Genomic DNA, 23,172 nt, shown 5'->3' with positions numbered 1-23,172 from the left:
GGATTAATACATGTAAAGCACTTGGATCCATTCCTGGTGCTTAGTATCTACATAATGCATGTTCTCTGAAATGACAATGGTAATGGTGATGCTGCCGCTGATGGTGTCATGATGGCATTGATGGTGGTGGGGGTGAAGATGATGGTGCTGGTGATGTTGATGATGTTGATAGTGATTATGATAGTCATGGTGAAGATGATGATGATGGGATTATTGATGATGTTGATAATGATGGTGGCTATGGTAATGGTGGTGGTAGTCATGGTGGTGATGGTGATAATGAATTTGATGCTGCTGCTGCTGCTGATGGTGTTGATGGTGATGGTGAAGATGATGGTGATGGAGATATTGATGATGTCGATAATGATGGTGGTGATGGTCATGGTAATGAAGGTGATTGGGCTATTGTTAATGTTGACAATGATGGTGGTGATGGTGATGGTGAAGATGATAGTGATGGTGATATTGATGATGTTGATAGTGATGGTGGTTATGGCCAATGTGAAGATGATGGTGATGGGGATACTGATGATGTTGATAATGTGGTGGTGATGGTCATGGTAGTGATGGTGATGATGAATTTGATGGTGATGCTGCTGATAGTGATCATGATGGTGTTGATGGTGATGGTAAAGATGAAAATGATGGAGATATTGATGATGTTGATAATGGAGGTTGAGATGGTGATGGTGGTGATGGTGATGATGATGATGAATTTGATGGTGATGCTACTGCTGATGGTGATCATGATGCTGTTAATGAAGATGTTGATCATGATGGTGATAGTGAAGATAGTGATGATGGGGATATTCATGATGTTGATAATCATGGCGGTAATGTTAATGTTGGTGATGATTATAGTGATGGTAGTGATTATGTGGAGGCTTCTCCTCATAAAATTACATATTGAGATTTTACTCTTCTTTGGTCATTCTTCATTGAGGAATATTGAAGAGTAGAGGCGTTGTAGGCAGGGCAGGACCTAGCATAATTTAACAACACAGATAAATGAAGAAAGTGAGGGTCATGAATGGGTTTGCCCCATGGAGGTAGGCTCTGCCTAGATTTGCTTGTCACTTGGTGTCAGAAAGCAGGAATTGTAAGAGAAGGGGATGAAAGGTGATGGGATCTGCAGAACTGGCTCTGGTTTTCCCCTCTTCCTAGATCCAGGCTTCCATTCCCACAACTGTGTTGCTACTTTAAGCATTGATCTAGACCCTGCTCCACTGAACTGCCCACAGTACCTCTACTCTTCAGTTTCTCTTGGCAGTGCCCTTGTGGCAAAATGAAAGTAAGATCTCAAGATGTGGATTTAGAAGATGGAAGTGGAAAGAGGAGGAGATTTGAGGTAGCCTGACTCAGCTGTCCATTTCCACTTCATGAAGTAGGAAGGAGGGAGGCAGGGAGACAGAAGGGGAGAAGGAACATACGAGAGAGTTCTTTTCCTGCCTTTTACAGTAGAGTGATGCTGCCCATATATAATGTCAATCATACAACTAACTTCTACCATGGTATGGGAGATGAGGATTAAAAACATTTTAGAAAAACATGCAGCCCCCTGGACAGTAAGTAGTGTCCAGCTTTAGTGGGGCAAACGTAGACATTGGAGTCCAGCAGAGCTAATTCTGTTTTAGCTGTGAACTTCAATTAATTTTTTAATCTCTTTGCATCTCCATTTGTCTGTCAGTAGAACAGGGATGATACGTGTTCCACGGGATTACAGAAGATTGAATGAAATAAAGTTTATGAAGCATTGTGTTAGTGTCCTCAGGCTGCCGTAATAAATCTCCACAAGCTTGGTACCTTAAAACAACAATTTAATTTTCTCACAGTTCTGCAGGCTGGAATTCTGAAATTAAGGTGTTGGCAGGTAGGGCCATGCTCTTTCTAAAGACCCTGGAGAAACATCTTCCTTTGCCTCTTACCTTCTGGTGGCTCCAGAAATCCTTGACATTCCTTGAAATCCTTGGCTTATAGCTGCATCACTCAGTATCTGCCTCCATCTTCACATGGCCATCTTCTCTGTGTGTGTCTACAAATCTCCCTCTCCTCATGAAGACACAATCATTGGATTTAGGACTCACTGTGACCCAGTATGACTTCATCTTAACTTGACTACATCTACAAAGAAAATTTCTAAATAAGGTCACATTCATAGGTATTGAGGTTAGGACTTCAACATGTCTTTTTGGAGGGCACAACTCAGCTCAACTCATTACATTTACCTAGCCCGGAGATTGGCGTATTGTAGGTGATCAAAATTGTTAATCCCCTTTACCTCCCATTCCTTCTTCTCGAAGATGAAAAGACAAGTTGTTGCCTTCTTTGAAGGTAAAGGGGATTAACAATCTTGAAAACAGATTGCTGATCTTTAACTACTGTGTTCTTTTACAGACAGATTTTTTTTTAGTTTCCTTTCCATTAATATTTTGACATAACCTCCATGCAATGCTATTTATGTTTATTCAACTTATCGATTTTTTTCTTGTCTAGTACGTACACAGTCAGGGCTCAGGGAGCAGAGGGACGTGTCCAGAACAAATGGAGTACTTGGATTTCATTTTGGTGCTAATCAAAATTCAAGATTTAGGATCAGGAGGATGTTAGAGCAAGAAAACATAATTGGTTCTCTGATAGTCTCTGATAACAGTCTCTGTGGACAGAGGCTGATTTATCAAAGGCAAGTTATAAGTGGCATCACACTTCGATTCAGGTTTCAATAAACATTTGAACTGAAGCTCCTGTTTTTGATCTAACTTAGCTTTGACAATCTAGAAAGTCAGGGTGGCCTCATTGGTCTGTCAGAAAAAATGTAACCTTGACTACAGTCTGCATTATGGCCACAAGAATGAGGAATAGGCTAATTGTCTTCTAGCTCCTAAACAAAACATTCGGTGGCCCCTGGTCTGGAGTCATTTTAAATTAAACTAATTGTCACAGGTTGGCTTTTCTGGAGACAGATGCTGATGCAGAGTTTGGGGTATAATATGCTTTCCATTGTGCAGAGAAGAATTATCATATCCAGCTGGAGGCTGCTATCCTTAGAAAAACTTGCTTATAAGATTGATCCTGGGCTGGTGACTGGACACTTGAATTTCAGGATTCCCATCTTAAAACTGATAAGAGTGGCTCCCTGTGCCTGAACTGTTTTTTACATATAGTATAGTTTATGCTGATTACTTACTGTTTTTCTTGGAGTATATGTGATCAGCCTTGAATATAAACCCTGAACACTGAGTCCCTAATGAGCTTCCCAGGTAGAAAATACTTCACATGAGTTGTCACAACCCCTTGCTGGGGGGATTAAGCATGTATTTTGTGACTCCTGTGGAGTCTGGAAGCATGTGCCTTGTTTACCTTGGACTTTACTACATTCTTCCCTTTTCTGACTTTGCTTTATATCTTTTTGCTGTAATAAACCATACTTGTGAGTGGGATTGTATGCAGGTGGCCTTGGGGACCCTTGGTACAATTAGTGACTCCTTATAAAAGGAAACCGAAAGGAGCAAGATTGAAAATAGGAAGAAGTGGAGTTGTGATTTGGGTTGACAAAGCCTTAGCAGTCTGGGTGATTTTCATCTATCAAATTTGCCTTTACATTTTTTTTATAATCATCATCATAATAGTAGTAATAATAATTATTATTGTCTCTTATTACACAAGTAATACATACCCATTGTAGAAATATTAGAAAACAAGCATAAAGAAAGTGAAAAACGTCATCAAGAAATTACATTCAAATAAAATTCTGGAGAATTTTCTTTATAATTTATACATGTATATGTATATATGCACATTATTTTTATTTTAGTGAAATGGAGATTATACTGTGTGTATTTTTTTGCAAAGTTACATTAGTATATAAGCCTTTTATATATTATTAGAAATGTATTCAAAAATCTTCTTTTAAATGGTAGGATATTCAGACCTATAGGGAAAAAGGGGAAATCTTAAAAAGCACCCAGAAAACAAAAACAGATCCTTCCAAAAGGTCATCAGGCATACTTCTGTCAGAAGACAGTGGAGTGGCACCATCAACATTTTGAGGGAAAGTTATTTTGAGCCTTGAATTATGTAGCCAGCCATACTATCAATCAAACTGAGAACTAAGTGACAGTATTGCCAGATGTGAGAAAAGAATATCTTCTCTAAACAAACTTACTTGAGAATAAATAGATACTTAGGATACTTCATCAAAATAAAAAAGAATTATCCAAGAAAAAGGAAGAAATGGGATCCAAGAAACAGATTTTCTTCAATGAGTAATGCTGTGACAATATAGAAGGCAGTGAAGGAAAAGAAAATCTCTCTGTGATACCAGAAAACCTAGAAAGTAGCCAGGTCTGATTAAATCAGAAAGTCAAAGAACTCTGGGAATGATGACTTTAAGAAAAAGTAAATTTGACTCCTTGTAACAGATAGTATTATTAAGAACATGGGTTTATGCTAGGAAGAAAAAAGATAGGCCGTGAAAAACTTCAGGAAAAACAAAAAGTCACACAAGGAAATGCTAATTCACACTGAAGCAAACTAAAAATGTAGCCTGATTTGGAATCATTGATAAAGTGTGAGAAAAGGGACCGAATTACTCCTTTGAGGGGCGGTATTTAGTGACACAGGATTGGATCCTTTGAGGGGCAGATATTTAGTGACACAGGATTGGATCCAATTACTTGACTCTGCAGTGAGCAACATTTGCCTAATCATAATAATATTGTCTTTTAAAATTGTAGTTGCTGAAATTAACCTATAAACAATAATCAGGATTGAATTCTGGTTGCAGAACAAAATATATGTCTTATAAACCTAATAAATGCTAGAAGGCAGAAGCAGGGAAGGAGGGGTGGGGGTAAGTGTGGGCCACTAATCTCACTAGTCAGAAGACAGATTTTCTCTAAGTGTAATACCATAAAAATTGGGGTTTAATTATTTAATTTAAAGTTACAGAGTGTAGTGGGAAGGTGAGGGTGCCATGGGTTCTTCCTCTGGCCTTTGCAAAATTCTGCCCATGATTCTCAAAAAATGTCACGAATCCTTTGGATTATCATGTATTTGATTTGGGAACTTAACATTCTTGAGTGGCTGTGATGTGCTAGGCTTGGGGCTGGATGGCACTATTGTGTGCAAATCACCATGCCTCAGGTCTTTCTTTGAAAGACTTGTCAAGCACTGAGGAAATTCAGGCTCAGAGAGGACCAGTGAGGGACTCCAGGCAGCCAGCTGGTAGCTGGCAGAGCGGGACTCAAATGAAAGTGAGTCCCCTGGCTCCCCACTTGGTCTACTTTGACACTGGATCATCTGTGTGGCCTGGGAGACCTGCAGTCTGACCACGCATGAATCCTGCTCTCCTCTTGTCTCCGCAGGTTCTACCGTACCATGGCCTCCATGCAGCGGGGTTCTTCATTGCCTTCCTCCTCTCCCTTGTGCTGACCTGGGCTGCCCTCTTCCTCATGGTTCACTATCAGTGTCTGAAGGGAAGCATACTCACCAGACATCGGGTGAGTCTGCCCTGAGGGTGGTTTGGAAGATGGTGGATGTGAGGTTGAAGTTCATCCCCCATTTCTGTGGGTCTCAGCCCTGGATCCCCCCATCATCATCACTGAGGGAGCTGTGCACAAAAACCCATGCCCAGGGCCCACCTCCAAAACTGATATTTGTCCTGGGATGCATCCCCATCATTCTTTTTTTTTTCTTAAGAGCCAGGGTCTTGCTGTGCTGCGCAGTCTGAGTCCACCAGCGATTCATAGGCACAGTCACAGAACACTACAACTTGGAATTCCTGGGCTTAAGCAATCCTCCTGCCTCAGCCTTCCAGGTAGCTGGGACTGCAACTACACACCAACATGCCTGGTTTAGTCATTTGTAAAACTTCTAACCAGCAACCAGGTGGGAGAACCCCTGCAGCCATTACCCCATGCAAAGGCCATCACCCCACACACAGCCCGTCACCCTACAGGTATCCCATCACCCCACAGGCATCCCATCACCCCACAGGCAACCTGTCACCCCATAGGCATCCCGTCACCCACACGCATCCCATCACCCACACGCATCCCGTCACCCCACACACATCCAGTCACCCACAAGCATCCCATCACCCACACACATCCCATCACCCCACACACATCCGGTCACCCACACGCATCCCATCACCCACACGCATCCTGTCACCCCGCATACGTCACCCTACACACAGCCCATCACCCACACGTACCCCATCACCCACACGCATCCCGTCACCCCACATGTATCCCGTCGCCCACACGCATCCCGTCACCCCACACGCATCCCGTCGCCCAAACACATCCCGTCACCCCACATGCATCCCGTCACCCACATTCATCCCATCACCCCACACGCATCCCATCACCCACACGCATCCCGTCACCCACAGGCATCTTGTCACCCACACGCATCCCATCACCCCACACACATCCCATCATCAACACGCATCCCATCACCCACACGCAGCCCATCACCCACACGCAGCCCATCACCCACACGCATCCCATCACCCACACTCATCCTGTCACCCACAGGCATCTTGTCACCCACACGCATCCCATCACCCACACACATCCCGTCACCCACAGGCATCTTGTCACCCACACGCGTCCTGTCACCCCACACGCATCCCGTCACCAACACACATCCCATCACCCATATGCAGCCCATCACCCCACATGCACCCCGTCACCCACACGCATCTGTCACCCACAGGCATCTTGTCACCCACATGCATCCTGTCACCCCACACGCATCCTGTCATCAACACGCATCCCATCATCCACATGCAGCCCATCACCCACACGCATCCCGTCACCAACATGCATCCCGTCACCCACACGCATCTTGTCACCCACACGCATCCCGTCACCCCACATGCATCCCGTCACCCAAACACATCCCATCGCCCACAGGCAGCTCATCACCCCACATGCACCCCATCAACCCACACACATCCCATCACCCACACGCATCCTGTCACTCACATGCATCTAGTCACCCACATGCATCCCGTCACCCCACATGCATCCCATCACCCACAGGCATCCCGTCGCCGACACGCATCCCATCATCCACACGCATCCCGTCACCAACATGCATCTCATCACCTACACGCATCCCGTTACCCCACACACATCCCGTCACCCACACGCTTCCCATCACCCACAGGCATCCCGTCACCCACACACATCCTGTCACCCACATGCATCTCGTCACCCACATGCACCCCGACACCCCACACGTGTCTCGTTACCCACACGCACCCTGTCACCCCACATGCATCCCATCACCCACACGCATCTTGTCACCCATATGCACCCCGTCACGCCACATGTGTCTCGTCACCCACACGCACCCCATCACCCCACATGTACCCCGTCACCCACACGCATCCCGTCACCCCACAGGCATCCCATCAACCCACAGGCATCCTGTCACTCACACGCATCCCATCACCCACACACATCCCGTCACCTGAGACCAGAATTCCAATTCAAGTAGTTTATGTGGGAAGTGGTCTCAGGACATAAGGGGAGGGAGTAGGAAGTGAGGCAGAAAGGGAAGGTGGCTGGTAAAGGGTGTGTTTCATCAGGGACCTGGGCCCTGATGGGCTTAGTCCTGCCCGGAGGCTCTGGAGATGGGGCAGACCAGCCACTGCATCGCTTACCTGGGGGGCAAGCGGCTGGAAGAGATGTCCACTGAGTTCCATTAGTCATTGGTTGGCGACAAGGAGGCAGAAAAGCAAGAAGGAAGGTGATATGCCCCTGCATGGCATCTGAAGGCCAGCAGAACCATTCAGGGAAGGACTGGGTGTGTTGGCTGGTGGGTCCTGGGTTGGTGGGTACTGCAGTGCTCAAGGAGGGGACATGGCAAAGAACCAGCCATGCAAGGGCCCCTGCTGTGACTCATTGTCACCCAGAGGTGCAACACTTTGGCAGGAAGATATGTCATCTTTCTGCCTCACTTTAGCTTGAAAACAGTGAGGTCCATGAGGTTAAACAACTTGTTTAACATGGCCAGGCACAGGCTGGGACCCAGCTTCTGGGGACCCCCTCTCCCTGGAGGCTGAAAATTCCACCCCAGCCTAGGTGAGGAGCCTGTTATACATTTTGTCCCTGCTTCTTGGAGGAGAGGATTGTCATTTCAAAATGAGGTCAGCCCACAGTCTCCTTGCTGGGCAAAAGTGAGAAGAAAAACAGCCCATGTAATCAGACCTTGTACTGATTCTCCCAAAGCTGTTATCAATCAGAGGAACTAAATGCACCCTGCTGCTTTGATGTCAGACCAGGATTCATTTCCCAGAGATTAAGGCAGATCATGAGAACTGCACAGAGGAAAGCAAGAGTATGAATTTGATTTAAGGCCTAAAGACCCTTGCAGTACTTATTTCCTGGCATCACAGAATGAACTCTTTTCACATTTTTCTTTATTTTTTTGCCAGCATAGGAGTGGTCAGTGGTCTGCTCTGAAACAGAAGGCAGCCTTCAGAGTTGGATTGGGATCAAAAATCAACTGGACTCTTTTGAGCTGTGTGGCCTTCAATAACGTTATTTCACTTCTGTGAGCCTCTGTTTTCCTATTTGTAAAGTGGGGGCACCAACACTTCCCTTGTTGTAACAGCTTCATGATAACACAAAGAAAGCACTGAAAATAATATCTGCCACAGGGACAAGAATTGATATAGGTTAGCTATAACTATCATGCATTTTTGCAGTGTTAATGATATTGGAGACGAAACAGATCTATCTCTTATCCAATCAGAGGGTTGGGCTTAGTTATCTTTAATGTCACTTCTAGCTCACAATCCTATATTCTTTTTCTTTATTTTTTTTTTGAGACAGAGTCTCACTCTGTCGCCCAGGCTGGAGTGCAGTGGCTCAATCTTGGCTCACTGCACCCTCCACCTCCTGGGTTCAAGAGATTCTCCTGCCTCAGCCTCCTGAGTAGCTGGGATTACAGGCGCCTGCCACCACACCTGGCTAATTTTTATATTTTTAGTAGAGACGGGGTTTCACCATGTTGTCCAGGCTGGTGTCAAACTCCTAACCTCAAGTGATCCACCCACCTCAGCCTCCCAAAGTGCTATGATTACAGGTGTAAGCCACCACGCCCCGCCCAATCCCGTATTCTGATTAGAAACCAACCAGATCTCTGATGTCAAGGTCCACCATACCCGTTATGAGGTCCCTCTACCTGATAATGATAAAGATGATGACAGTGAAATATTTTATAGGTCTTACAGGTTGAAAAGTTCTTTCTTTCCATTGTTCCACTTTACTCACACAATGTCCTCATGCAGGGCTGTTGGAATTATGATCCCATTTCTTTGCAGAGAAAACGACGGCTCAGGGACATTTGCAAAAGTTTGTCTGGGTTTACCGTGTTCACAGTGGTGGGGCTGATTGGGTACTCTGACTGCAGACCCCTGGCCTTCCCTCCTGGCTTTCTCAGCACATGGAATTTACAAGAAGGCCCAATCAATTATTATTTCTGCAATTCTCCTGAAGGTTTGGCAGTACGACAGCAAGCTGGAACCCTTGCCGTTCACCTCAGCTGATGGCGTGAATGAGGACCTTTCCCTTAACGACCAAATGGTAGACATTCTGTCTTCCGAGGACCCTGGGAGCATGCTTCAAGCCTTAGAAGAGTAAGAATTCTAAATCCCGTGATACTTCCACAGATGTGATGAATGTTTTAATGACAGTGACGTAAGACCAAACACGGAGTATATTTCATTCATTCAGTTAATCATTTGTCACTCTGTAGTCGTAATTCAACAACTGCTATGCACTGAATGTTTGGCATCTAGGAAAAGAAGTGTAGAAGCCATACTTCCTGCTCTAAGGGAGTCTGATCTAGTGGGAAAGACTGAAACATAAACAGAAGTGACCACAAAATTGGGTGACCACCATGCTAATGGGAAGGTCAGGGCTGGCAGAGCACAGAAGAGGAAGTAATTACTTCTGAGAAAGTCATAGAAATGCTTCCCAGAGGAGGTGGCATTGAACTATTTTTTTTTTTTTTGAGACGGAGTCTCACTCTGTTGCCCAGGCTGGAGTGCAGTGGCGTGATCTTGGCTCACTGCAAGCTCCGCCTCCCGGGTTCTCGCCATTCTCCTGCCTCAGCCTCCCGAGTAGCTGGGACTACAGGCGCCCGCCACCACGCCCGGCTAATTTTTTTGTATTTTTAGTAGAGATGGGGTTTCACCGCATTAGCCAGGATGGTCTTGATCTCCCGACCTCGTGATCTGCCCGCCTCGGCCTCCCAAAGTACTGGGATTACAGGCGTGAGCCACTGCGCCCGGCCTGAACTAATTATTTTTTTTTTAATTTTTTATTTATTTTTAACTTTTAAGTTTAGGGATATGTGTGTAGGCTTGTTATATAGATAAACTCATGTCACAGGGGTTTGTTGTACAGATTATTTCATCATCCAGGTATTAAGTCTAGTACTCAGTTAAGAGGGAGAGAATCTGAATTGATTCTGAAAGCTTATGAAGAAGCTTTCCAAATTGATTAAGCATGGAAACGATTTTCAGACAGAGGAAAGAAAGGGCAGATGTAAGAATGTGAAAGGAGCAAGGTGCATTTGGTGAGATGTCAGTAGCCAAGTGTGGCTGATGTGCAGATTGGGGTATTAAGTATAGAAAATAAAGAAGAAGCAGCGGGGAGAAAGGCCAGACCAGGTGATGTGACTGTATGCTGAACTGAATTCAGTTCTTCTTATGTAGTTAATGAATATTGACATCATACTTCCTATGTGCAATAGCAGATAGTGCCAGACACTGTTTAAGAACTTTACAGAACTAACTCGTATAATCCTCTTAACAAACCTATGAAGTAGGTATTGCTCTCTGTAACATATTATGGATGAGAACTTGAGAGAGGTTAAGTAACTTGCCCAAGGGCATATACTAGTAAATGATAGGGTCAGGTTTTAAACTCAGGTCATCTGCTCCATGGTCCAGGCTCTTAATCATTGCCCAAGATTTCTCCTGGATGGACACATGGGTCACAGTCTAATAGGTAACCTTAACTAGATAAGGTTCATCAGCATGGCCTTGCCATTCCTTCTTTCCTTTCAACAGATATTTAAGATGACTTCTGTATGTTTTCTTTAATTTTCCTTTTTTTTTTTTTTTGCCAAAAATCTCAATCTTGTTTTTTTTATTTACTCTCAAACAAAATTATTTGAAAGTTGCTCTCTGAAGACGTTATTATCTATACCCTCATTCTGTGTCTGTTATCTAGAGTACCACTCAGTGTTTGATCATATTTTCTTGTCTCATATCTCTGTGTATTTTTGATTATGTGCTAGACATTGTATATGAAGTTGAAAAGACAATCTGAGGATGAGGGTGATGTTATCTTCTAAGCGGCTAGTAGCATAATTATGGATTATATTAATCCAATCAGAGATTGAGATCATTCAAAGCTGGGCTTCATTTCTCCCAGATCAAATTCTTATTTGGTTGTATCTGATTATTTTTATTTTAACATGCTTTGCTTTCTTGTTAGACTGCTGATGATTAATAATGGGGCCAAATGTGAACTCTTCATATTGGATTTCATTTACAGGAATCCTTTTTTTATTCTAGGTTCAAGATTTGTAGCTCTCTGCCCACTCACTGCCCACTGGAGGGTAATTTCTGGGAATTTGGAATCATCAAGATGATGATAAACTGTAATGCCTTATATTTTCAGATAAAATACCTTATGTTTATGTCACTTTTAGAAATGTGCATACCCCTTATTTAATTTGGTGCTTATGTCACACCCCTTATTTAATTTGGTGCTCATGGTACTGCTTTTTGGTATGGCATCTTATTTTCAGTGTTTGATAGTCGAAGCAGCTGAGGCTCAGCTAGGCTGAGAGGTTTACCCACAGCAATACATCTGGTGAGTGAAGAATGGGACTTGAGCTTCCTCACTGTTTAGGCTCAGGCACATTTATATTTTACAGACGTTCTCTGAGCCCAGTTTTCTCATCTCTCAAATGGGGAACCCATAACCTAGAGCCTCGGGATACTGTCATGTGTAATGATGTGAAAGAGACTTGTGATAGGGACGTGTCCTTATGGTAATAGCTGCTGTGAGCCCTGGTCAGATTAGCAGACCCTAAAGAGAAGTGGTCAGGGTGATTTGCCCTTCCTTGAGTCTTTCTCAAGAAAATTGAAAGCATACTGAACATGGGAGACCTGGGGAGCAAAACTGAGCGGCTTCCTGATCCTCCCTGGGTCCGAGAAATGGTGTCCTGTGACACAAAGAGGTAGATCCTAGGTAGAACCAGAAGCAGCTCTGTGTCATGCTTTTCAGGAGCAACCACCTACTGACCTGAGAGAAGAGTTCTGCTATGTCTGACTCATTCCACTTTGTGAGCTCAATGACTGTTCTCAGAAGAAAGGGACTCCCTTCTTGTTTGAATGAGTGCTCCTTCTTCACTGGGTGCCTGGTGAAGAGCCAGGCCTGGAGCCTCGTAACTGCAGGGCTGACCTTGTACGAAGAGGCGAGTCAGGGCTTATTCATCCGTTGCTGGGTGCCAGTTGTATGGCTTGGTTAATTAAGCCTTGTGCAGCCATCCAGATGCCATTCTTCATTTTCACTTAATTCCCTAATCAGAATGCCAAAGATTACAAATTAAAATTTGCCACCTTGTCTGAAGTAGTAGGGAGAAATGGACGAGCAGTGGAAGGCGAAGTTATTGGCAGAGGTTCATAAATGTCACTTACTATATTACGTGGTGTGAGCAGCTAATTATCAAATGACTTCAGAGCTAAAAGTCTGTTTTCTTACAAAACATGAAAATGACAAGTAGAGTGAAAAGATTTGGATCATGCAATCAGCACCTGGATATTTAATTTGCAAGTATGTGGTACTCCATAACCTTCCGATTAAAGTAATTAGTACTTTAAAATAGGAAAGTATTAATCCTCCTGTCTTTGTTTTTTATTCAAAAAGTAATGGGGCATAAGAAGCCCAGTCTTTATCCCTACATTATATGAAATTATAAGCAGCTGCTGCAGTTTGCCAGTCCTGATGCTTGAGTACAGTAGGAATGTTGAAGTTTATAATGGTTTTGTTCTTGCACCTCTGGAATTTTATATTCGTTTTTCTTGGGAGCTTGTCTTATTTTTCCTGAAGAGTGTTTAGCATTGATTATCAAGCATGCACTGAGAGTGTTCAGCTTGTGAGCTAAATTCATTCCTCTCTTCCTCTCCCCCAGCTTCCCATCCTCCCTCCTGTCCCAACATTCAATATTTATTGAACTCCAGTTCTGTTTCAAGCATTGTGGTTGGACACTAGTTTTAGGAACCCAGTCTTTTTTTTTTTTTTTCAATTATAGCATTGCCAATTACTTTTAATCTTTCCATCTTGCTGTATAGTCCTGCTTAGATGCTCCCAGAAAGAAAATGTCACTCAGAATGGCAGGAGCTTAGTATGCGTGGAAATCTGTGATACACTCCCCACTAAAAATAGCATTTTTCTCTGGCAAATCAGTTATCCCATTTGTAATTCTAACATGAAGCTTAGCTGGGATTCGAAATATGCCATTAGGTGACTTGATTACCCCCTCATTTCAAGCCCCATCAGAGCCATAACTTTGCTTTATCCTGCTGAGTTATTTTTGACAAAGAGCGTTTCCTAGGTGTGTGTGGTGGTTTTTACATTGCTTATTCATAGGCTGTCTTACAGAGAGGATTTGAGGAAGGACTATTTCCTTTGATTTTTATCAGGCTCCTTGACTGTGGTTATAATGGAGGTGGACTCAGTCTCAGCACATGCTGGGACCAGGAGGAAGGAGGAACTGGGCAGGACCGGCTGGTTCTGGAAGCTTCTAGGGGCATGGAGTGCCGATCGTGTTTTAGCTCCAGCCTTACTCTAGGCCTGACCACTTCACACACCTCTCGCCTGTGATCTTATTTAATTCTCTCATCTCTCCCGTTTTAGACCAGGAAGCTGAGGTTCAGAAAGGCTTATTGGTTTTTCCCTAAGGTCACACAGGTAGTAATGGATTTGGCTTAGGCCTGAGTGTTTTCAGTCTTTTCTTCTATTGACTGAACAGCTTTTTAAAAAGACTGAGCTTAGATGTTTCAGAGAATCAAAGAACATAAGACAAAAAAAGAAGTTCAGATCTATGTCTGTTTCCTCTGTTATTAGAACAAGCTTAGGACTCTTTCTGTATGCTACCAACATTGCCTCTAAACTGTCTCGAAATCGTGTTTGTACAAAGTAAGTGTTCCATGAGTATTTGTCGAATTGAGGCTTTTAAATATGTGTGTTTAGTAGTTTTTTATGTGCCAACCATATGGTATATTTTTACAACTTCTACTCTTTTTATTCGTTGTAAACACTTTAGAGAAATGATTTTGTTCCTCATCTCTAAAAACCTGAAACCCAGGGAAATTAAACAACTCATCCAAGATTCTTTTGTTCACTTGTTCTTTGATTGGGTTGCTGGTTCATGCATGCAGTACTTTTTAAAAAGTAATTAATGGCTTGATGAATCCAACAGATTCTTGCCGAGGGCTCCTTCTTCACCAAGCACTGTGGTAGATCCAAGACTCTCGTTTGCCAGACACTAGCAAGTATCTTGGTTTTTGTCCTTATAGAGCTTACACACAACTCTGTGCACTGGTAATTCTTTGATTCTACACCGTGGTCAGAGCTATGAAGGGACAAGGGGCTCTGTTAAAGAATCTTGGAGAGGACACTTCTAAGGGGGGCTTGTTAAGCTGACAGCTGGTGAGGGGCATTTTGGAGTGGGCAGCATGTGTAGGAGGTAGGAAGGGATGTGGACATTTGAGGACCCAAAAGAGGACCAAGCCAGGGTGGGAGGTGTAGACGGCACAGAGGTTGAAGAGTCATTAGAGCCAGTGAGGGGCCTTCCCTACAGCAACACTGCCTCCATTCTTTATCCTGAAATTCTAATTTTCTTCACAACACTCGGGGCTGCCGGAAACTACCTTATTTTTTCAAATTAATGTTGTTGTATTTCGTCTTACCCACCTGGGCAGTAAGTTCTGTGAGTGCAGGGACCTTCTGTCTTGCTCGCTGATTCATCCCTAGTGCCTCCAACAGTGCCTGGCACAGTAAGTGCCACTACGCAGTAGGTACACATTACTCTTGGTGGAATGCTATAATTGAAAGTCACCTGCAGAGAAAACTTGAGGCTATAAGGTACTTGATAGCAAAGACTAGGAGGAGGTGCAGCATTACTGAAAACAGAAGACATGTTTCCAGATGTGATGTGGCTCTTCAGGCTATCCAGCTTCCTCCAAGGATGTCCTATGGCTGGGACACCCTTGCAGGGAGATTCTGTTTGATGGAAGGACTGGACAGGAGTTGGGCCATCCTCTGTCATGATAGGAAGGATGGCAGAGTCTATGTAGATGCAGCAGGTGTGTGGCTTGGGGAGGGCACATGGGATGAACCTGTCAGATGCTTCTCAATGAAGTTCAAGGTGAGGACAGCAGGGGAGGAAAAGGTGGGAATGTAGAAAAGTGTGAAACAGTCCTGACCATGGGGAGGTGGCTTACTAGAGAAACCCAGACTTGCTGAGCAGCATGGACTGCCCGTGTGAGGCTGGTGGGCCTGCCTGCCTGGACGAGGTGCCTTCCCCTGCAGTGGTCTCAGTGGTCTGAGTGGAGCCATGGAGGCCACTGGTGGGCATGGCATAGAGCCCAGTGGTTAAAACCCAGGCCTGACTGCTGGGATTGAGTCCCAGCTCTGCCACTTACTGCGTTGGTGACTCCAGTTGCGTTATCTATACAATGGGATGCAGTGCTGACCTTACTCCGGTGCCAGGACCAGAGCTCGCCTGGAGAGCTATTCCAGGTGAGAGGGAGAGGGATAGGGACTTAACTATATTAGTATCCTGTGGCTGCTATAACAAATGACCTTGACCTTGGTGGTTTCACTCAACAGAAACTCACCCTGTCACTGTTCTGGAGGCCAGAGTCCCAGATCAGTTTCTCTGGGCTGAAATCAAGGTATCAGCAGGGCCATGCTCCCTTCAAATGCTCTGGGAGGGTTGTTCCTGCCTCTTCCAGCTTCTGGGGCTTCCAGGACCGCAGCACTTCTTGGCTTGTGGCCAACTTACTTCCGTCTCTGCCTGCCCGTGGCCTCCCCTTCTTCTATATGTATGAAATCTCCCTCTGCCTCTCTCTTAGGAGGTCACTCAGGACTGGATTTAGGGCTCACTGGATAATCCAGCATAGTCTCCTCGTGTTGAGATCCTTCACTTAATTATATCTGCAAAGGCCCTTTTCCCTTCGAAGGCCACATTTCCAGGTTCCAGGAATTAGGGCTGCAAATCTTTGGGTGGAAGGGATCACAACATCTCAAGAGGATGAGGAAGGAAGTGGAGACTTGAGGGGCCTTGAGAAGAAGTAAAAGGAGGAGGTCAGTGGGTTAGAGGACTCGAAGGGGTGTGTCAGAGAATGGTTTCTGGAATGTTTCCGAGGAGCTGAGGGGTGTTTTTAGACACGGGAAATGCTGGAAACGGTTACCTCTCCATCAGCCATGGTCGGTCCAGGGCTCAAACCCAGGTCTTCTGACTGCAAGGCTGGGACATCCTCTGGTGCTTCCTGGCTGTTTGCAGACCATTTGGTGGAGATTCTTGGATCATGCAAGAGGAGACTCACAAAGAGAGAAGGGCCCGAGGTCTGAGTGGAGGCAGCACTTCTCTGAGACTAGAGTGCAGCTTGCCCACCTCCCCCGCTTCCCTCAGCGTTGAGTGGGATAGACGTGGTTCCTTGCACATGGCAGATGCTCAGGAAATACTTCTGGACTTGAATCATCTCACTTCATGACCCATTGTGAGATATTGCACTGGAGGTCCTTGTGGGGTGGTGGTCAGTTTTACAAGGCTTAAAAATAATGCCCATCTCTTTCCCTTCCAAGTTCTAAGCTATTGTAAAACTCTGCTCCCCTCCCTCCCTCCCTCCTTCTCTTCTTTTCTTTCTCCCTTCCTCCCTTTCTTCCTTTCCTCCCTCCCTTCCTTCTCTTCCTTCCATTTCTTCTTCCATATGGATTAAGCATTTGGTCCATACCAGGGACTGTGCATGTGTGCTCTCCCTCTGAGGCCCTCAGCATGGTCTGTGATGCTCGGACTGTGACTGTTTCCCATATCAAACCCTGTCCCTTTGGTGGCGCAGGCCTGGCGGCACCAGGTGAACCTCAAAGCACATCTGGGCTGGATCTCAAGGGCCATTAGGACTTGTCAGAATGTGCATGGGGCATTTCTAGCAGGGGGAACAAGTGCCAGAGGAACATGTGCAGGAGGCTGGACACATGGGTGGTGGTGGGGAAGAGGCCTTACTCTCTGAAAGAAGGTCCTGGTGGACCCGTGAATCTCTCCTCACTCCAGCCCCATGATACAGATAACCCGTGTCTAGGCCCTTCTGCCTTTCTGGAAGGATCAGTATCAGAGTTCACCTGGAGTACCAGACGGTTGGCAGGAGCAAAGGTCAGCTAAGATGGACAGCAGCCCTATCCTCAAACCTGATCCTCGCTTCTGGATTTCCTGAGAGGTGGTGGGTTCCTGTGCAGCACCCGACATGGTGGGGTTCTTATGGAGTTTGTAAAGGGGCCACTGGAGAGCAGAGCAGAGCAGAGCAGAGGGAATGCCTGCTGGGTTCCCACGGCAACTCTCACTGTCATCTTCCAGCAAGGTGAGGGTTTCTTGAGGAGTTCTGTCTGACAAACACCTTCTGTTCTTTTGGCAAGTGTTTACTGTGCTCTTCCCTCAGCGCTAGGCACGATGTAGGCTGGGTGCCGGGAAGGAAGCCAGGAAAAGCAGGGAGCCTGTCCATGCCCACTGTCTGCAGGGAGAGAGGGCTCATGTGCCGAGAGGCATGGTGCAGGGTATAGCGCAAGGTGGAACCACCATTGCAGTGGCAGCTTCCACCCCACCCGTGACACTCAGCGTGTGTCTCACTCCGTCCCCAGCTGCTCATTCTGCTAAGTCATGGCCAGCGGGGCCCAACTCAACAACAGAGTGGCTTCCTTCAGCCGCCTGGAATGGTGCTCTTACACTCCTGGACACAGATTAACCATGTCCCTCACGCCCAGGCCAAGCCTGGGTTCCAAGTTTCCTCAATGGCACAGTCCATAGGATTCTCCTCACTCCAGGCACCGGGTGGAATTCAGAAAACATCAGCAAAACTCCAGCCACCCCCGCAGTGATGCCCCTGGGCTCCAGGCCTGCACTGCCGTTGCCCACCAAGGATTGGAGGAAACCCTTGGAAATGCAAGGGAAGGACACGTGGGCAAAGTCTCCTTAGGGAACAGAGAAGCTGACTGCTAAGTTGAAACCTCAAGGATGTAAATGCAAGGAAGAGGCATCTCCAGTGGAGGTCCGCTCTGGCATGTGGATTCCAGAACCTGGAGAAATTCATGTGTGCCCCCTTTCTTCTCTCAAAGAGGAGCTTCTGAGAGACCCCTCAAAAATTGTAATTTCTGCCGCGGGGCCTTCCCTGGGCTCCGGGACTGACTCCAGGCCCCCTCTTCTCCCTATAGGATATATAGGCTGTTTTCAACCTCTTTTTTTTGAGACGGAGTCTCACTCTGTCACCCAGACTGGAGTGCAGTGGCACAATCTTGGCTCACTGCAACTTCCGCCTCCCAGGTTGAAGCGATTCTTCTGCCTCAGCCTCCAGAGTAGCTGGGATTACAGGCATGCACCACCACGCCCGGCTACTTTTTGTATTTTTAGTACATACAGGGTTTCACTATGTTGGCCAGGCTGGTCTTGAACCCCTGACCTCAGGTGATCCGTCTGCTTCGGCCTCCCAAAGTTCTGGGATTACAGGCATGAACCACCATGCATGGCCCGTTTTCAACCTCTTGTTTCAAGTTCCCGTTGCATCTCCAGATTCTTGGCATCTCAGTGCTGAAGAGAGGGTGGGCCTCATTTGTAACAGGCACATACATACTAAGGAGTCCAGCTCTACTTTTTGTTTACTTAATAGATTATATTTTAGCACAGTTTTAGATTTGTAGAAATACTGAGAGGAGAACACAGAGAGAGTTCCCATTATCTCCCCTACCCAGTTTACCCTAGTGCTCATGTCTTATATGCTACATTTGTTACAGTGAATGATCCAATATTGATACATTATTATTAGCTAAAGTTCACAGTCTGTTCAGATTTCCCTCGTTTTTACCAAATGCCCCTTTTCTCTCCAGAGGAAAGGACTTTACCAGGGCCTTACCTTTCTTAGGGGAAAGAACATTTTCCCAGCTCATGAACTAAGAGCTGACCTGAAGATAAAGCAATTTATACCTTCCCAGGAAAACAGAATCTTAGAATCTGGATCCTGCACAGGATCTTAGTGGTCATCTGGCCCAAATTCTTGGCTAAAGCAGGAATAGTCTCTGGTATGCCTAATAGATGGCCAACCCATTTCTACTTGGATGTTGTCATGGATGGAGAGGGACTGCAGTACCTTCAGGGTTGCTGTTATGGGTGGAATTGCATCCCCTCACAAGGCTATGTTGAAGTCACAACTCCTGGGACCAGTGAGTATGACCTTATTTGGAAGTATAATCTTTGCAGTTGTAACCTCACTAAGGTGAGGCTATTAGGGTGGGCCTTGATCCAACATGACTGGTATATTCATAAGAAGAGGGAAATCTGGACGTAGACACAGGACGGACACCATGTGAAGAGAGGCACACACTGAAATGATGCAGCTACAAGCTAAGGAATACCAAAGGTTGCTGGCAACACCAAGCTGGCATGGAACAGATCCTCCCTCACAGCCCATAGGAGGAACCATCCCTGCCAACACCTTGACTTTGGACTGTTGGCCTCCAGAACTGGGAGGGAATAAATGTTGTTCTAAGCCATCCAGCTGATGGTACTTGGCTACATAGGAAAGTACCCTAGGAAACAAGTACATCTCCCTAAGCCACACCTTCTGAACCGGAACCTGAGAGCAGGCCTGGGGAGCTGCATTTTGTGTCTTCAAATCGTTCTTGTACTTTCTGATGTTTAATAGTTTGAGAACTTCTGCAGGAGAGCAGAGTACCCCAAAGATGCATCCTCTAGTTGGTTCAGAGTGGAGTCACAAGAATCCTCATCTAAGGCTGCAGACCCTCCCTGCTACCTCCCTCACATTGGGGTTTTTATCCACCAGCAACCCTTGCTGGCTGGAGGATGCTCCTGAGGACCTTAATTTCCTGGCACAGCTGCCTACTATTTGCATGAGCCGACACCTTCATCTTGGCCTTCTGGTCTCCGAGCTGTGAGGTGACACATTTCTGTTGGTTGAAGCCACCCACTTTGTGGTACTTTGTTACAGCAGCAGTCACAGGAAACACATGCAGTTCTCCATCTCAGTGCTGGGCAGCTGACATTCCCGGAGGGTGCATCTGTCCTTAACCAGAAATCCATTTATACAGTGTCACGTGTGGTAAACATGGTGTTTACTACAAGCAGGCGGCTGAATTGCGGTGCCATCCTAATGCAGCCTCTCCTCACCTGCACACTGGTCCCTATGTAGGACTTCTCCCCTCTCCCTCCTGGAGCTCTCCACCTCTTCCCATCTCATCAACAGCACCTGAATCTCAGCCATTGCCATTTCTTTTGTGGCCTCTGCCACCAACTTCACGTCCATCCCTCACCGTCCAGTCCGTTCACACACCAGCCAGAGGTACCTTTTCAGTGAATCCGGTTGGGCCACCTGTGCTGAAAAGCCTTCACCAGCTTTACCCTGTTCCCTGGTAAAACCCAAATCCCCACCATGGCCTTCCATGTCAGAAGCCTAAGGCTGTTTAGCCTGGATTGGTGATATTTTGTGTTCACCTGATCATAATCATCAGATATCTGCAAGGTTGTCGTGGATAAGACAGTGGAAACTGGGGCAGTGATGGAAATTTTAGGGATATAAATGTCAGCTAATTATGAAGAAAGCCTTTCTGCTTCTCTAAGCTCTTCTATAAGGGGAATTAGCCTGGAGGGGCAGCTAGCTCCCCATTGTGGTGGGTGCACATGGCAGAGGCTGGGGACTACAAGATGTTGAGAAAACCCAGGTATTGGTTGGAAAGGTGACTTAGCTGACATCTAAGGTTTGTTCCATTTCTAAAGCCACCTGTACAGTTTCCATCCTGCAGTTGTTTCCTATGATCATCATCTAACCTTCAGGTAGAGCACAATTTGTCTTTTCAAATAAGGGTTTCAAATGTTATCTCTCTACCTACCTACCTATCAATCATTCATTCATCCACTAATTCATCCATCCATCTACCCGCTCACCCATTCACTTGTTCTTCTACCTACCCATGTGCCCATGCACCTACTCATTCACCCATCCATCATCCATTTACTCATCTCTCCTTCCACCCATGCATCCATCCACCCATCTTTTTCACCCACCCATTTTTTCATTCGTCTATTCATCCATCCATCCTTCTCTCTACTCATCCACCCATCTGCCCGTCTATCAATTTGCCCATTCACCCACCTGTCCACCTGTCATCCATCCATCTGTATATCCATCCACTCACCAGTCTATCTATCTATCATCCATCCTTCATCTACCCATCCAGTCTTCCATCCAGCCAGTCAGTCATCTATCAGCCCATCTATTCACCTACCCATGCATTCCTCCATTCATTTCATCCATCATCCATCTATTCATCCATCTATCCCTCCATCTATCCATCCATCCATTCATCCATCTTTCCATTTATCCATTCACCCATCTGTCCATCTATCCATTCACCCATCTGTCCATCTATCCATTCACCCTTGCAGCCATCCACCCATCCATCCATGTGTTTATCATGTTTCCCCTGCATCTTCGTTTCTCTACCATAAAGAATGATATCAAGAAAGACATGACAGACATAACAACAGCCACACAATGAGAAGTCACGTTTTCCAGCATCTGTTCTGTGCCAGAGACTGGGCTAAGTGCTTCATGTGCTGTTTTGAGGCAGTAGGACAGATGGTACAGCAAGGACTCTGGAGCAACATGTCATGGGTTCAAATCCCAGTTCTGTCATTTAATAGTAATGTGACTTTGAACAAGGTATTTTAATTTTTCTGTGCCTCAGTTTCTTTACTTGTAAGAGAGACATCAATCACCTACAAGATTTTTTTTGTGATGATTAAATGGCTTTTATATATATATAGCAATTAAAACAAAGCCTGATCATAAGAGGCACTATTACTAATCCTCTCCGTGACTCTCATTTGTTGTGGGTGATAAAATTCTCACATAGCCAACAGGGAAACTAGGCTCAGAGACGTCAGTAACCCACCTGAGCTCATGCAGTTCCTGAGGGGTAAAGCTGAAATTAGAAGCTAAATTAGGCTGGGCGTGGTGGCTCAAGCCTGTAATCCCAGCACTTTGGGAGGCCGAGATGGGTGGATCACGAGGTCAGGAGATCGAGACCATCCTGGCTAACACGGTGAAACCCCGTCTCTACTAAAAAATACAAAAAAAAACCTAGCCAGGCGAGGTGGCGGGCGCCTGTAGTCCCAGCTACTCGGGAGGCTGAGGCAAGAGAATGGTGTAAACCCGGGAGGTGGAGCTGAGATCCGGTCACTGCACTCCAGCCTGGGTGACAGAGTGAGACTCCGTCTCCCAAAAAAAAAAAAAAAGAAGCTAAGTTAATGTGACTTCCAAGCGCATGCTTCCAAATATAACGAAATTTTACCTTCCAGGAAAAGTTGATTAGGATATGTGTAAAAGAGAGTTAGGAGGGAAGCACAGGAAGGACAGGGAGGATTTGAGGCAGAGAGAGATAGTTCTACTTCTCCTTTTTGCCTCTTCCAGGGCTGACCGGTCTGTCACAGTCTGGCAGTGGGTGGAGTAGGCAGTGGGCAGTGATGTGGAAAGCCCAGGAGGGAAGAGTTAGTGGCATCTATCTACATCTTTACCCCCTTCCCTGGAGAGGGACGGCCCAATCCCACTTCTAAACATAGAAATCTTTAAGAGGAAAATTGTCAGTGAGGAAAGATGCAAACTGCTGACCTCTTATACCTTAGAGTCTAGGTTTTACCAAACTAGAAATGTAATCGTTTGTCATAAGTCTTATTGGTGTTTTGCTCATGTAGGTGACTATTTTTACTCTCATTTAACCTCTCATTACAATTTGGACAGTAAATATACTCAGGAGGTATTTTTGTTCTCAAATTTCCATTGTCCATGCC

General features: G+C 45.6%; 1 protein-coding gene across 1 annotated transcript in view; it reads left to right on the top strand.

Annotated features, from left to right (window-relative positions):
• EVC2 (EvC ciliary complex subunit 2) overlaps window positions 1-23,172 on the top strand; it is a 155,247-nt gene that overhangs the window by 43,821 nt on the left and 88,254 nt on the right. The window contains exons 8-9 of the mRNA XM_023206693.1: window positions 5,364-5,498; window positions 9,516-9,655. Of these exons, the coding sequence (XP_023062461.1) occupies window positions 5,364-5,498; window positions 9,516-9,655 (275 nt within the window). The remainder of the gene's footprint in view (window positions 1-5,363; window positions 5,499-9,515; window positions 9,656-23,172) is intronic.

This window comes from Piliocolobus tephrosceles, chromosome 3 (assembly GCF_002776525.5).
Source record: "Piliocolobus tephrosceles isolate RC106 chromosome 3, ASM277652v3, whole genome shotgun sequence".
Lineage (NCBI taxonomy): Eukaryota > Metazoa > Chordata > Mammalia > Primates > Cercopithecidae > Piliocolobus > Piliocolobus tephrosceles.
Note: the sequence above shows the minus strand (reverse complement) of the source record. Positions and strands in the feature narration are given on the sequence as shown.